Below are 16,777 nucleotides of genomic sequence, written 5' to 3'. Positions count from 1 at the left end.
CTCTCATATGCTCCATTCTGCAGATAAAAAAAAAAAAAAAAATACATGAACTTACCTCTAATCTCCAATTATCGATTTGTCATTATTTGGGTTATTGCTCTTATATGAAGAAAAAGTCAAATGACAATAAAAGTGTTTATTTTTCCTTGTTTCAGAGCAATATGTGTTGATGTTTATGAAAATACAGGCATTTTAAATCAAATGTTCTTTGCTTTTGATTCTTTGAATGGTAAAAGTTGAATCACATAACAGACACACTTCATGTCACAATAGTTATTTATTCTTACGCATACACCAGTAATATAAATATAAAATATGCATTTATTTTAAAATTAGTGCGACATCATTATATCTGTGTTGAGACATCCATACAAACAGTTTAATCCTACCAAAATTGATAATGCAGCTGTAACAAAGTCAATACGGTGGCATTCTAAAATTAGATACAGGAGACAATACTGTTGTTTTTTTCTCTTTTAACAAATAGTAATTAGCAGCGTATGCACCACTCTATAGAAACTGCAGTAGATGAAATGTCAAACATACCTATCATCACTGTAAAAACAACAAACCCATTCACAGTAGGGAGAAAAAAAAGAACAAATGAAAGGATGTGCCGTTAAATAATATATCACTTTTTGTCTTTTTTTGTTTGGTTTGGTCGACATGCTCTTTAATTGCAAAAGTCAGAAGGAGAAGTACTGAGCGAACCACTCTTGTCTCTGGGGGTCTGGAGAGGTGGCGGGTGATTCTTCTCCTTCAGGAGGGCTGAGGAGAAAAACAAACAGAGAGAGACAGAGATAGAAGAAGAAACAGAAAGAAATGCAGTCAGAGACATGGAGAGAATTACAAAACCACTGCTAACTGTAGTCTGAGCTAAACTACAGCTTCTCTCGGTACTGAAAACTTCAAAACGTAGCAACCAGTTGATTGTCCTGTTCATGTGTTTTTCTTTCTTTTCTTTTGTTGTGTGTGTGTATTAAGTGTTTTTCTAAATAAGATTCCAACAGAGTGATATCAATAGTCCATTACACTTGCAAAAAGTTACCATTGTAAGCATCATGTAAATAGTTATGAATATGGTACAAATTATCGTAATATCAATATATATAAAAAAATCATTATCTGTTAAAGAAACAAGTTTTTATCCTCAGACTGTTAAAAAGTTTAGGTCAGATATGTTCGATTTTTTTATTTAACTAATACTTTTGTTCAGCAAGAAAGCATTAAATTGATCAAAAATGACAGTAAATACATTTATAATGTTACAAGAAAACAAGTATATTATAATAAAATTCTAAATTTAACAAATGCAATTTCACAATATTACTGTTTTTATTATATTTTGCAAAATAAATAAATCTATAGATAGATAGATAGACTCTGTTTCTTTAACAAAATCTTCATTCTTTCATATAATCTTCCCAGGAAGCTCATAAACTAGAATTGAGTTTCTCTCAAGGTGAAGTGTGCCGTGTGCATCTGTGATGTAGTCAACCTCCAGCTCTTTCCAAGGTCTTCTGGAGCAGAACCCGCTTTCAATCCTGATTAATTTAGCCCTCAGGTCAACGTTTATAGAAACACTTTTTATTTGACCCTCAGAATTCTGCACTACGCTGCTGCAGAACATTTCATTGTTTATTCAGAGAAAGGAGTTTCCATAAGCTGCAAGGTTTTTTTTTCAGGTAGCTCAGCTGTATGGTTGAAATGCTTACTGACTGACTGACTGACATCTGGGCCTCTACCACTGACTCAGAACATCTGCAGTACGCTGACGACTGGCTGATACCTCCTTCCTGCTTCTTAAGAAGAGTTTAACATCTGGAAGTCTGAGATAGAGAAAAGAAGGTAAGAGAGATTGATGGATCTATCTATCTATCTATCTATCTATCTATCTATCTATCTATCTATCTATCTATCTATCTATCTATCTATCTATCTATCTATCTATCTATCTATCTATCTATCTATCTATCTATCTATCTATCTATCAACCTCAAATTTTTCAAACAAGAACATTTAAACTTTAAAGTTACAGTCACATAGATTTATTTGAATTTCAGTTCATTTTAATCTCCTTACATTTGAATTTGAATTGAAATTCTGTATCCTGTTCTCAAACAATTCAAATTCAGGAACTTAAAGGTGGGGTATGCATTTAAAAAAAAAGAAAAACGAGAAGATGAAAACGAGAAAACGAGTCGGGGCTGAGTACCAAAACAAACTTGTGGCCAATCAGTAGTAAGGGGCATGTCTACGCATGATGCAAAGGAGAGAGTGATCATCAGTGCACATGACGGGCATTAGCCGAGCCGAGCGATGACAGAAAGATAGAGATAGCGGATAAAAAACAAAAGAGGAAAACGTCTGCGGAACAAAAGAAGGCAGTTGTCCTGTCACGGTCTGTCCACACTGGACGCGGCAAAGCGACCGTTGAAAATCATTTGAAATTTGTGTCAATATGTCATAAATAGAACTCGGCAGCCATTTACTGTGGGGGATTTGTCGTGTCGCGCCGGTCGCGTCCGGTGTAGGCACGGTGTTACGATAAGGCAAGAAGTAGGACCCATGTAAATATCGGATCAGCTTTCCAGCACTGGAGAGAACTCAAGGAGTGCTAAGGCCTGCGAGCGGACGCCGAGGTTGCTTTGTTTCTTCTCGATAGGTGAGTAACATTGGTTTTGCTTTGTTTCACAGAACTAATCATTGCCTGGGATGCGTATGTATGTGTGAGGCGGAGCTATCAAAATAGGGCCGAGACCCTTTTGGGGTAGGGGCGTGTTTGTTTTGGGGATTTCAAATGTCAACATTGGCTACCAGAAATTGCTTACCCCACCTTTAATTGGAATCAAATATATCAAAATCTATAGCCCCTAACTTAAAGAAAACCGCTTAAAGCCAGTCACTGGAGTGTGTGTTACCCTTTCAAAGGTTACTAATATCTACTATTTATGTACACTTAAGCTACTAATAGGAACATTTAAGGTACTAATATGCACCCTTTAGGGGTAAATACTGTAAGGTACAAAGGTGTACCTTTTTAAAGGATACTTCCCTAGTGACAATTTTGTACCTTTTTTCTGAGAATGTATGCATCTCACTGTCATGTTACTGTACTGTGCCATCTAATGCAGAGAGACTTAGTAAAGTAGTTTGAAAAGTTGAGTCAGCCACCAGACAAGGCAATGATCAGCGCTGATATCTTCAGTCAATCCATTCTTGTGTATTTGAACTTCTGAATCTTTGGTGTTCTTGGTTTGAAATCTCATCTCTGTTCTCTTATATCTCCAATGAAATCAATGTGTTTTGGACTCTGATGCCTTAGCTGCAACTTAATTTAACGCTCAGTCGAGCATTTACATCAGGCCGTTCAGCACTAACGCAACGTCTACCTGCACTGAGACGCGGGATAATGAAAGTTAAACACCTTCAAAGTAGCACACACAGAAATAGAGCTCATTTGACTTACTTAAAGCAAATTAGCATCTATGCAAAAATATGGTGAATTATATCATTTTTAATGCTTTCTGTTGGTTGTTCACACAGCATTCTTGCACTCTTTTTCAATCACTGGTTTAAGTAAAAGTGCTAGATGTGTTTGACAGTTGCGACACATATAGCAGTTTTTTTTATCACTCCTTGAGCATCACATTTTTAAAGACCCAATTGAAATAACTTGTTAAAACAGGAAATTTGTACAGTCCATTTTTATTTATTTTTTTTTTTTTATCATTTTTGAGAGCATATGACCAGACCAAAATGTGTAAAAATCAATATTTTTTCTCTAATTTCTCAGACTGTATATTAATGTTATATCTGTTAACAATTAATTGACCCTTCGCAAAGACCCGCCCCCCCCTTAGTTACTGTTGCTATGTTCGACAAGCTCTGGCGCTCTCATATCATGTTCTCACACAGTGAAAAATATATTAAGTCTCAGCTTTCAAATTTTTCAATTTTGAAATAAATTTAAACAGTAAATATCATATTGCGGCTCTTTAATATGTCGTGACAGATTTTTATAGTGCCTTAATTCAAGCGGCATGTGAATCAATCATCTCTTTCGCTTTACTAGTTATAGCACAAAATAATCATGAATGAACATCAGAAAGACGTCAATACATTATTTTTGAAGTTCAAGTCCACTGACGTTAATCTACTCTGCTTTGTATGCCAGATAAAAAGGCAGATTCGGCGTTGTGATTGGTCAGATCATCATCGAGCCTGTCAATCAAACTCCTAACGAAAGATCGATTTTGGTAACATTTAGGAGTACATTAGCATATAAATGGCCTAAAAGCAAACATGTCAACTAAAAGCCAAAAAACTCATTTAGAAAACTCACTTTAAAAATCATTGGTTTACGTAAGCTTGTGCTAGATGGATGTCTTTGACCATTGTGATGCATCTAGCTGTTTTTTTTTTAAAAAACCACTGACATTTATATTAAACAGGACTTTGGCTATGTTTAATAACCTCATTCTCATTCTAGAGAGCATCTGACTAGACATAAATGTGTAAAATAAAATAAAACAAATCTCCATTTTTCCAGACTTTACATTTTAAATATTCACATCCACTAAAAGTGAATTCTGTCAACTTTTAGGATTACATTAGCATATAAATGGCCTGAAAGCAAACACATATTGAATAAAAGCCACAAAACTAAAGTGTCAAATAACATGTAGCACTTGTAAATGTGCTTGATGAATGTCTTTGACCATTGTGATGAATCTAGCTATTTAAAAACAAAAAACAAACTGCAATTTGACATATTTCCTATTATAACAGGACTTTAGGTAGATCAAAAAGTCATTTTTTCATAAAATATTTTAAATAATCACCTAATTCTCATTCTAGAGAGCATTTGACAGAACATAAATGTGTAAAAATCATAATTTTTCTCCATTTTCCCAGACTATACATTTTAAATGTGCATATCTTCTTAAAGTGATTTTTGTCAACTTTTAGGAGTAAATTAGCATATAAATAGCCTCACAGCAAACACATTGACTAAAAGCCACAAAACTCGAGTGTCAAATTGCAAAGAGCACTTTTAAATGTATTTTGAGACCCTAAAGCTCAAGTGCAAGAATACTGTGTGAAATCATAATTCTTTTAAAATGGCAACAGATTTTTGAATATGATAAAGGACCCAACTTGAATATTAAAAAGTGACTCTAGTTCAGTTGCTAAGTGGACCAAGTTCACCTTGATATGAACTGAACCAGATAGACTGTGTGTGAGAGCCACATGAGTGTCTCATGACAAAAGAGGACAACTCCGCACAAGTCTACCTTGCTGCGTCACTTGCACCTCATTTACATTCAAACCAGCATGCAAGGAAACACACATAATGGTGCTTCAGACGAGATGATACTTCCTGGGTCAAGAGCAGCCGCAAGAGTGACAGCAAAACATGCATGATACGCCCACCGCTCAAAACATGCCGACTGCAAAAGCAGAGCCATAGGCAAAGGTTTATTGTTGAAAAAGAGTGAAAATAATGTATTTAAAGGGTATAAAACCTAAAACAGTGTAATTTACATGTTCACACAGATGCAAGACTACCTTATGGAAAATGAATATTTTTTTTTTCAAATGTTAAATTAAAATATTCATTCTCTCCGATGCAGTGTGGTGTTCAAGAACAATAAAAGACATTACGTGACAGATGAGTCATATAACTTCCATTACAAACAGAAAACACAACACAGAGACAGACACCAACTCCCAGCATGCACTGCAACGGTGGGGACACATGCTCCCATTTGCATTCCAATGCCATTTCCAAAGTTCATGTATGGGACTTCAGAAAGTAACATTAAGCATACATGTATAACAGTGTTAGGAAAAAGCTCAAGTATCCCTTTTATTTGCCTGATGTGGATGCACTGGCTGTGTTCGGAATGGAATACTAGCTTCTTGCATACTGTGAAGTACACAGTATACTGCAGGCTGCTGTGATTTGCTGTGATTTACTGTGTGTTGAAAACAGGATGCAAAATGCAGTAAGAATGTTTCAGAAAGTGGTATGCTACATTGTTCGCATGACTGCATTACACTGCATGTTTAATTAAACAAGCAGTATGCAGAAAGCATCTCAGAAATGAATAAAAACTTTTTTGATGTAATACATAATTTGGTACAGCGTTGTTCTTGACTAAAATGAAATAAAACTAAAACCATTGTTTTTTAATTAAAATAAGGCTTAAATAAAATAAAATTTTACGTTAGAAATGAGAAATTAAATGATTAGAAATTAGAAATGTTACCTTTGCAACTAACTGCAATAAGTTGAAGTACTAAAATGACTGTTACTGCACATTTTGGAAAATATAGTATACCATGCAAACAAAATATATTTTAGTATGTGTAGTATGATAGCATTCCATTCCAAACAAGTGTATCGACTATGAAAATAAAATAAAACATTTTTTGGCAACTTTTTGGCTTTGCAACTTAAATTCTGCTACGTTTACCCCCCAAAAAAAGCAGCACATCCTTCAAATAACACCAATCCAAATGCGAATTGCAACATGGACCAAGTCTGAGACCAGGGCGACGCACTCATTATTTGACTTAATTACTTGTTTCTTCGGAGATTGGAGCCATAATTCCAGATTTCACGCTCTCTGTTAGGCAGAGAGGAGCCTGGGAGATGCAAACCATCAGAAGTTTGGGTGTGCATTTCCTCAGCACATAAAAGGGATACAACAGCTGTCTTTAGAAAAGTGGGCGGCCAGTTTTCAGTGTGCTGGTGTGTTTGTCCGCTGGCCCGTGGTGCAGAGAGCGAGGCGTCTGCCATGATGAGGTGAGCCTCACCTCGTCAATTTCTTGGCTTCGGTGAGAGGGGTTGGTGGGGGCAGGGGTTTGCTCGTGTTAGGCTCCAGCTGGTGAATGGGGGAGTTGGGGATGGGTTCGAGGCGGTTGGGTTGGGGCTGGCTGCTCCCTGTCCCGGAAGCCTCCACATTGGCCCTAAGATTGGACGAGCTGCTGAATCGGGTGGCTGATTTGTCGTTCTTTCGCTTTTGCTACATAGGACGACAAGAAAAGCAAACAAAAAGGAAGTTGGGAGAGCTTAACGCTCTATTTTTGAGAGGTTCTCCCAATGATTGCTTCCTAACAAATGCCCACCCTGAAAGGCAAGCTCGCAACACTCAGCAGAGGAAGCATCAGTCGCTCACAGCCAATCAAATTAAAATGAGTCGAAAGAGATATGTCAGAGGAAGAGGCTGTTGAAAATTTCAGACTGAAAGAAGAATGGCTTGGAAAGCAAAGAAGAACTGGATGTCTAAACAGGAAGAGAACGCGGAGTAACGAGAGACACTGACAGTCACACGTGTACACACACACACACACACACACACACACACACACACACATATGCACATGTAATCACCGACACTTGGAAGTTATAGAACACAGATGAGAGCAACGGTGAAATATCTGGTCAAACAGAATGACATTGTTGAGACTGGGTCAGGAACTGCAGTGACGTATGGAACAAACATCATTTTCTCTGGAAAAAGAGGAAGTTAAAGGGATGGGTCGCTCAAAAATGAAAGTTCGGTCATCATTTACTCACCATCGCGAACCTGTATGACTTTGAATCATGTACTGGTTGCTCTTTTCTATGTAACTGAAAGGCTTTTATGCTTCAAATTGGATGCAAACAGACCACGAATGGTTGATAAAAGTAGTCTTCTGAGTTTATATGATTGCTTTGAAGATCAGAAAAACAGAAGTTCTTTACTAACAATCTTCCTGAATCAGAATGATTTAAAAAATGGATCATTCATATTCACTGAAAATATCCGAAATGAAATATAAACCTATTAAAAACTGTTTTTTTAAATTAAAATTAATCAGAAAAAACTACAAATATTAAATGGAAAACTTAAAAAAAATATTAAAATACTAATAAACATTTTTTCATATTAAATAATTTTAGTATAAAATAATTAATACAGTATTTTTGGCATAGGTGGTAAGGACGTATTCCATGCCACAAGTTTTCAGACTACAAAAATAAAATAAAAAGAACATTTTATTCACAGATAAGAGTAAGATAATTTATCATACAGCTTCAAAAGAATTGAAAATATAGTGCACAAGTTGTATGGACTACTTTTATGATACTTTCCTGTGGATATTTTGGTCCCTTTTATGCTTGAAAGCTTTAGTCCCCGTTCACTGCAGTTGCATGGCAGAAACCATCCAGAATAATAAAACACATTTTTCTGTTTCCATGCAGGTTTGGAATGACATGAGGGTGAGTAAATGATGTCAGAATATTCATTTCTGGGAGAATAATCCCTTTAATAATGTATATGTGTGTGTGTGTGTGTGTGTGTGTGTAAGAGCTCACAGTGAAACAGTGATTCCAATGAACTCCAGTTCAGCATGTCAGTAATATTGCCTTTGATTTGCACCCCAGCAACACTCCATCCTAACCAGGCACAACACATCTACAGTAATAAAGTCATTTTCACAGTAAACAGAGCATATATGATGTTTAATATCCAATGAGATTTCACTGTGGAACCAAGTGACCGTCATGATATCTTTGCTGACGGAGAAATCCAATTAGCACACAAGTAATTTATCAATTTTTTTGCTTTTTGTGTCATGCCTGGCTAGAATACAGTGTTAGAAATGACATTCAAGATGAACTATCAAGCCTCATTCAACGTTGTCATTTCCAAAACTTAGTGAGCTGCCTCGATGTCTACTGACTATCTATTAGACACAATGTAAAGAACATATGAACATGCATTTCGTTCAATTTCTTTGTGTTCTGCCAAGCTTTTTTATCAGAAGAGTGTATCCCATGCGAACAGCCAGCATCCAAACTAAAATTAAGTCTAATCAGATCACTAGGTTTTGGAACAGCAACTACATCTTAAACTAACCAACTACCAGCTCCACACACAAGGACACAGCAGAGTACAAAGAAGAACTCTTACCTTGACAAGAGGGTTAATGACACCAACATTAGGATTTGCGTTGAATATTTTGTTGAAGTTGGTCTCTCTGTTGACAAGCTCCAGCTGGTAAAACTTTTTGTCATCCTGGAAGGAAAAGGAGATTCTTTCATGATGTTCATGGACAATATAACACCATTGACATAAGAGCACCATTTGTCTCCAGAACATGTGACTAAACACAAACATAGCGTTTTGCAAAATTACACATATGAATAAGCTTCTATTAATATATTTTTCTCTGTGCATTTTACATGTCTTGAAATCAACTGAAGTAGAAAAGTGTTGATTTACACTTTTGAAATCAATTGAAAAAAGTAGCATGCAAAGCACTATTTGTGTATGCAGTGGAGTTGCTAACTATGCAGAACACTTCAAAATGTTCACTTAAGAGTTCATTTCTCAGAATTTGGACTTTTCTTGTCAGAAGTATGAGTTTATATCATGCAGATCTGAGTTTATAGGTAATTGTGACTGTTTTATATCGCAATTCAGTCTGAATTATGAGAAAAAAAGTCACAAGTCACTTTTATTTATTTTTTTTTTTTATCCAGTTTTTTTCTTGTGCAGAAACCAGCTTTCATACATATCCACATAACCACAAAAGTTATACAATCTTCAGTATCAAACCATATCTATGCTATTTTCATTTCAGCTTTGGTTCTATAATCAACTTTACTTGTAATAATTTGTATGTGTCACTGATTTAAAATGGTTTCAGTGCATCAGGTATATTCACATTTATTCAAACAGCTTAGCTGGTGTAATTTTAGCAGGTGCTAGAGTGTGATTTTATTGTGGTCTGAATCGGAAAGATACAAGAAACAGGTGCCAAGCGTCTAACACAGCTATTTTTATGAGCAAAGAAAGTGTTTTTCGTAAACCACCATTGTTTTAAGGAGTGACTTTCATAGAAAAGCAGTTGTCACTGTGTCTAGAGCAAGATTAAGCTGGTCTTTTCAGCAGGGTTGTCTGTCCTGAAATAGATCTATCCCTCCAGTCTTGCGAGACTCTGCTAATCTCAGCAGGACCGAGCACCCGTGGGATACCTCGTCTTGTGTAACAACAGAAAATTTCACAATAAACCTGCAGTATTGTGAATGAGCATGTCACGCTTCTTAAAGTGCTCTTACCACCAGTTTCTTGACCAAAGATTCTCTCTCGGCCACCATATCCTTCAGTTCGGCTATTGTCTGCAGATCTTCATGCCTGCTCTCTCTGTTCCGGAATTTGTCTTCTGTTCCCTCCAACCTAAAGAGAAAAGACATTTTATTTAGCATGAGATTCTCTACAACCTTTAAATCAGTGGATCTTAATGTCTGTATTATTAACATTTTACATTGTTTTTATAAATAAACCAGTTAATGAAAATGATCAAGAATTGACAATTTTTAACAGATTTTTTGTGTTTTCATGTTCATTAAAGCATTGCTACGTTAGCTTAGCAACATGCTAATGATAACACTTTTGAAAATCAATTGAAGTAGCATGCAAAGCACTATTTGTGTAGGCAGTAGAGTTGTTAACTATGTAGAACACTTCAAATTGTTCACTTAAAGGGTTAAAATCTGAACTTTATGAAGAGACGAGAATACTTTTTGTACACAAAGAAAATAAAAATAATGACTTTATTCTTTATTCTGGATGCAAACGGCGTAGGCTGTTCTGTGTCAGCTGTGCCACACGGATACGCTGTTTTCATTCAAATCAAAGCGTAAATAAACATAGAAGAGGTATCCATGTGGCAGCATACGCAGTTTGCATCCAGCGGATATTCTCCAAAATGGCGCTACGCTGACGCAGAGGAGACGAATTGTTGAATAAAGTTGTTATTTTTATTTTCTTTGCATACAAAAAGTATTCTTGTCGCTTCATAAAGTTCAGATTGAACCACTGATGGCAGATGGACTATTTTGACGATGCCTTTCACACTTTTCTGGGCCTTGACAGTGTTATTTACTTGGCAGTCAATGGGACAGTCACAAGCCTCCCGGTTTTCATCTAAAATATCTTAAATTGTTTTTAAAAGCTTTAACATATTTGTAACGACATGGGGTAAGTGATGAATGACAAAATTTCATTTTGGGGTGGAGTATCCCTTTAAGAGTTTCCATGATTAGGATGCTGTCTAGGCAGCAAGATAAGTCACATGGTTTAGAAACTGAGATATCAACCCTCTCGCCACTCTGTTTACAATCAGTCTGTCATCTGTTTGGGCTTGTGACTCATTACTGAGAGTGAAATTTGACTATTCAGACACTTCAGCTTAGTTAGAAAGCAAAGCTGACGGCTTTGTGCTGTGAACACAGAATGAATAAAACACCATTGATAATATCACTGTGATGATATTGGCCTCTGCCTTTTATTTTCGCTATTTCACATTGTGTGATAGTTAAAATCATCAGCACATTTGAATAGCCGTCGCTCAATCTTTCTTTCATCTGCAGGAATTCTTTGATAATCGGTGTCATCGAGGATCAATATCTCCACAGTTTCGGCATCTTTGAAGGATGCTTCTAAATGTGTGATGAATCTTTAATGTGACGCTTCCCCAGAGGTATACAGGGTTAAGATTGATGGCTGTTTTCGTATGAAAACCTCCCCTAAGGACTTCACCACTACTGGTAATAATGAAACAGAGGCTGATTCATGAATAGTTTTAAACTGCTGCAAACAGAGGACAACACTGCAGTTTTAACTACTAAGGGCATGTTTATCTATTCAAACTAAATAGGTCATTAAACCTGGGGCTGGATGGGCACTGCCCTCGCAGATTTACACTCTCCTGCCTCAAGAACTACATTTGAAAATGGCCATTTCAGACAACTTCACTTCTAAACAAGGACATCCATCTATCTGTCCATCCATCCGTCTGTCTATCTTTTTATCTGTCCATCTATCCATCAATCCATCCATCTGCTGTTTATCCATCCATCCAATCAATCAATCAATCAATCAATCAATCAATCAATCAATCAATCAATCAATCAATCAATCAATCAATCAATCAATCAATCAATCAATCAATCAATCAATCAATCAATCAATCAATCAGCTCTGTTAATCCATCCATCTATCTATCTATCCGCTCTGTTTATCCATCCACCGTCCATCCATCTATCTATTCTGTTTATCCACCTATCCATCCATCCATCCATCCATCCATCCATCCATCCATCCATCCATCCATCCATCTATTCTGTTTATCCATCCATCCATCCATCCATCCATCTATCCGCTCTGTTTATCCATCCACCCGTCCATCCATCTATTCTGTTTATCCACCTATCCATCCACCCATCCATCCATCCATCCATCCATCCATCCATCTATCTATCTATCTATCCGCTCTGTTTATCCATCCACCCGTCCATCCATATATCTATTCTGTTTATCCATCCCCCCAATTATCGCTCCTCTTATCCATCCATCCATTTCTCTTTATCTGTCTGTCCATCCATCAATCTGGAAAAGTCATGAAAAACTAAATTATGACTGCTTATGGAAAAAAAAAAAACATTATTAGTTGACCATGTAAAAGCTAAAACTATACATAAGAAATGACCCCTTTAAACAGATTAATAATAGCGGTTCACTGAATGGGCCTTTCTGAGTAAATAAACACCATTCTCATCAAGAATATTTATCCATTTAAGGTGACAGCAACAAAACAGCGCATGCAGCCTGCAGAGTGCACTCGAGCGGTTACAGTAGAGCAGCCCATGCTCCACAGAAGAGGATCACTGAGGATCACCACACACATGAAATATTCATGAGACTTAAATAGGTTGAAATTTAAAACTGGTTGGAGGACTCGGTTTGGGGAAGCTCAGCTGTCATAATAATTAATTGCACAGAGGACAGGACTGTCATTTTAATAGCTTTGTGTTATGTTTAATTAGCTGGCTGTGTATCTCTACTCCTAAGGGACACCTGGAGATGGCACGCTTAAGAAATGCAGAGGGATACAAGTTATGACTGCTTCACACTAGACCTCATTCTGTTCAGTCAAGACTGACAACTTCTCACACTAAAAATGCTCACATGAGGCAAATTTTCAAAATAGCTCACCCTGAAATCATTTATGCACTCTCATGTCATTCAAAAACCTGTATGAGTAATTCTTTTGTGGAACACAACAGGTTATCTTTTCCACACAACGTAAGTGAATGGAGCTGTCAAGATCCAAAAATGACAAAAAAGACAAAAATACACAATGAAAATAGCATAAAAATAGGCCCAAATAACTTGTGCATCATATAACCAAGTTTTCTTAAATCATAAGATAGGTAAAAATATACAGCGTTGTATGATTGTGTAGTACGATTCCTGAACAAAAGGCTGGTTCTTTTTTATCAATTAAGCCTGTAAATAGACTAATAAAAATTAACTCACTTATTATTCATAGGATCTAATTTTGTCAGTGAAAATTTATTTTATTTTCCTTAAAAAGTACCAAAAGAATCGTTAATGGAACTCTTAAGAGACTGAATAATCAATAAGAGGAACCAAAACCACTAGGAATGAGAATTATAAAGCATTTAAGGGTTTTTGATTCTGAAAAACTAATTTGTGCTTCAGTATGAAGAAACTCATTGCATCAAGATCAGCTGCCAGACACAAGACAACTAATGACATTTGTTATTGAATATAATGCCTTGAATTCAGAATACCTGGAATACAGAACGTGGACTACTTCTTTTATGGTACATTTTTGGATCTTAAAAAGGGTTGCATGAATATCTACCCTTTTATTTCAGTGAAGAAAGCAAGTCATACAAATCTGGAACTACAAAGAGAATGAATAAATGATAGAATCTTCATTTTTGGGTGAACAATTCCTTTAAGATCAGCCCTTTGTCTCATGAACACACAAAAGAATCATTTTCACAGAAGGATTTGATAAATGATTCATTTAAAACACTATGAACCTCAGATATTTTGCACTTTGTTAAATTGCAACTCTATCTTTTCCTGATATTTTGTGGACCGTGGGGGCCTTTCCATGTCACGACACACACTTCCAGAATCGAAATTATTCATTATCATTCTCAGTTGTGAATACTGAGTAGATTCAGGCAGTCAGATTAACTATTTTTATACGACAAGCTGTTCAATAGCTGGATGTGTTGGTGTTCTCGTTCAAGTAAACCTAAATTAGGTCACCTCTGACAACAATAACTACAGTCAAAGAGCTCTTCTACAACCCTGCCAGCTCTCTATATTTATATCCACACACGCATATACACCTACAAACACCTCCTGTTCATGTACGGCTGTCTTTCTGACTCAAATTCCTCTAAACAGGTTTATCATTCAAAGTCTGTATAGCGGATATATAAAACTGACCATTTTAAGCAAAAATGAGGGTGAATAGAAATAAACTGGGGCATTTTTCCATTTATCTCTATGACAAAAAGTGTCATGTATTGATGCATTGACATATTTACATGTATTGAACTTAAATTATTCACACATCTAGTGGAATAATATTCATGGTAATGGTAATTTTAGATGACCTTTTGGAAGTATTTAATTATAAAACACTTTATAATCTATAGTAACATTAAACTTATTTCATATTTTCTCTAAACCTTTTTGGATATTAAGACAGGCACCTGCAATTCTGGCCAAATTAAAGATAGTTTAGTTAGGTAACTTTACATTAAATTAGTTTTTAAAAGTTAACTTTACATTCTATGGACTCTACGCCGCTTACATTTCTTTTCAGGAGCACTTGTGCTCCTACTTAAAAAAAGAAAAAAAAGAACACCTGATCAATGACAGAAATGAACCTTCCCGAAGGCGATATTTGACTCCTTATTTTTTTCACCTTTGTAATGCCTCTAACTTTATTAAATGTCATCTTTTGTTCCAAAAAATTCTAATTTAGATTTTCTTTTATCGAAAATTTTATTTAAACAATAAATTCAATTAAAATAATAATCAGGAAGAATAAGTTACTAATGAAATCCGCATCAACAATTCATCTCTGCATCATCTATTGTTTGGAACTATTTGGAATCTATTTTGGAACTATCGTTGATGAAATAGAGCACAATCAGACAAATATTGTTCCTAAAATGTAACTCACTTAATATTGACTTTTGTATAAAATCAAAAATGTCTAAATCTGTCGTAGCCTACAACTCCCTTTAAAAGCTGTCACTCGTCTTAGTTCATCGTGATCTCACAAACTTCCGTTTTAATTAATGAATTTAAATTTGGCTAATTTTAGTTTAGTTTTTATTTTGTGAACAGTTTTCTAGCCTATAGTTTTTATATAATTTAGTTTCCGTTTTAATTTAGTTTTAGTAATTAAAGTTTGGCAGAATTAACAGAACACTTCCAGAGCGCAGACCAAAAACATTTTAATTTATGTTTATTGACTAGCGACACAAAATCAAAGCATGCTGAGATTGATTAGAAAACTATTATTTTTTATTATTTTATTTAGTTGCTGTTGGTTTCGTTTTATTTTAGTTTTTTAATTCTTTCTTTCTTGCCTAAATGCCTTTATTTTCGTCAAATATGCCTACAGTTCTTAATACAACATATTTTACCGTTTAGGCTATACAACTTACATTTAAACTCGTTTAACAAGCATTTTAGAAGTAAAAATAAAACATTTCATAGTCGCAAAAAGACCGATGCGGCTCGTTTAGGTGACTTGGCTTTGCATAGGCAAGGCAAGGCAAGTTTATTTATATAGCATAGTCTGTTCGGTTTATATTCAGTGAGCATATCAGCAATATATTTAGGTCCTGGGCCATTGAGTGACTTATAAACAAGTAAAAGTACTTTAAAATCAATCCTAAATGTAACTGGAAGCCAGTGTAAGGACCTGAGGACTGGTGTGATATGCTCAGATTTTCTGGTTCTAGTCAGAATCCTGGCAGCAGCATTCTGGATGAGCTGCAGCTGTCTAATGGTCTTCTTGGGAAGGCCGGTGAGGAGACTATTACAGTAATCCACCCTGCTGGTGATAAAGGCATGAACAAGTTTCTCCAAGTCTTGATTGGAAACAAAACATCTAATTCTTGCAATGTTTTTGAGATGATAGTATGCTGATTTAGTTACTGCTTTGACATGACTACTGAAACTAAGGTCTGTCTCCAGAATCACCCCAAGATTTCTGACTTGATTTTTAGTTGTTTGACCCCTAGAGTCAAGGTATGCATTCACCTTGAGAACTTCATCTTTGTTTCCAAATGCAATGACTTCAGTTTTCTCCTTGTTTAACTGAAGAAAGTTCTGGCACATCCAACTGTTAATTTCATCAATGCATTGGCAGAGGGAGTCAATGGGGCTGTAGTCATTTGGAGATAAGGCTAGGTAAATCTGGGTATCATCAGCATAGTTGTGATAGGCTATTTGGTTGAATACACTGAATATAAACCGAACAGACCACTCAGATCATTAGGATCGAGTCAGTTAGAAATACCAAGGGTTCACACAAAACAAGGGGAGTCTGCTTTTAGCTATTATGCGGCCCGCAGTTGGAACCAGCTTCCAGAAGAGATCAGATGTGCTAAAACATTAGCCACATTTAAATCAAGACTCAAAACTCATCTGTTTAACTGTGCATTTGAATGAGCACTGTGCTATATGTCCGAACTGACTGCAATTAATTTTATGTATAATCATTTTCTTTAAATTCATTTTAAATCAATTTCTATATCATCTTAAATTTCCTTGTTTTTATTATTTTTATTTCCATGTTTTTATTGATTTTTAATGTCTATTTCACTTTCTTTTATGTAAAGCACTTTGAATTACCACTGTGTATG

At 35.8% G+C, this 16,777-nt stretch overlaps 1 protein-coding gene across 1 annotated transcript in view; it reads right to left on the bottom strand.

Moving 5' to 3' along the window:
- Nucleotides 1–122: 122 nt before the first annotated feature.
- The window catches only part of LOC306844284 (protein FAM184A-like), a 135,398-nt gene continuing 118,743 nt past the window's right edge, over nucleotides 123–16,777 (bottom strand). The window contains exons 16-19 of the mRNA XM_079376289.1: nucleotides 10,121–10,238; nucleotides 8,970–9,074; nucleotides 6,826–7,034; nucleotides 123–768 (exon numbers count right to left, since the gene is read on the bottom strand). Coding sequence (XP_079232415.1) covers nucleotides 687–768; nucleotides 6,826–7,034; nucleotides 8,970–9,074; nucleotides 10,121–10,238 — 514 coding nt within the window. The 3' untranslated portion in view covers nucleotides 123–686. The remainder of the gene's footprint in view (nucleotides 769–6,825; nucleotides 7,035–8,969; nucleotides 9,075–10,120; nucleotides 10,239–16,777) is intronic.

This window comes from Barbus barbus, assembly GCF_936440315.1.
Source record: "Barbus barbus genome assembly, chromosome: 24".
NCBI classification, from domain to species: domain Eukaryota; kingdom Metazoa; phylum Chordata; class Actinopteri; order Cypriniformes; family Cyprinidae; genus Barbus; species Barbus barbus.
The sequence above is the reverse complement of the archived record's forward strand: the minus strand, read 5'-3'. Positions and strand labels throughout refer to the sequence as shown.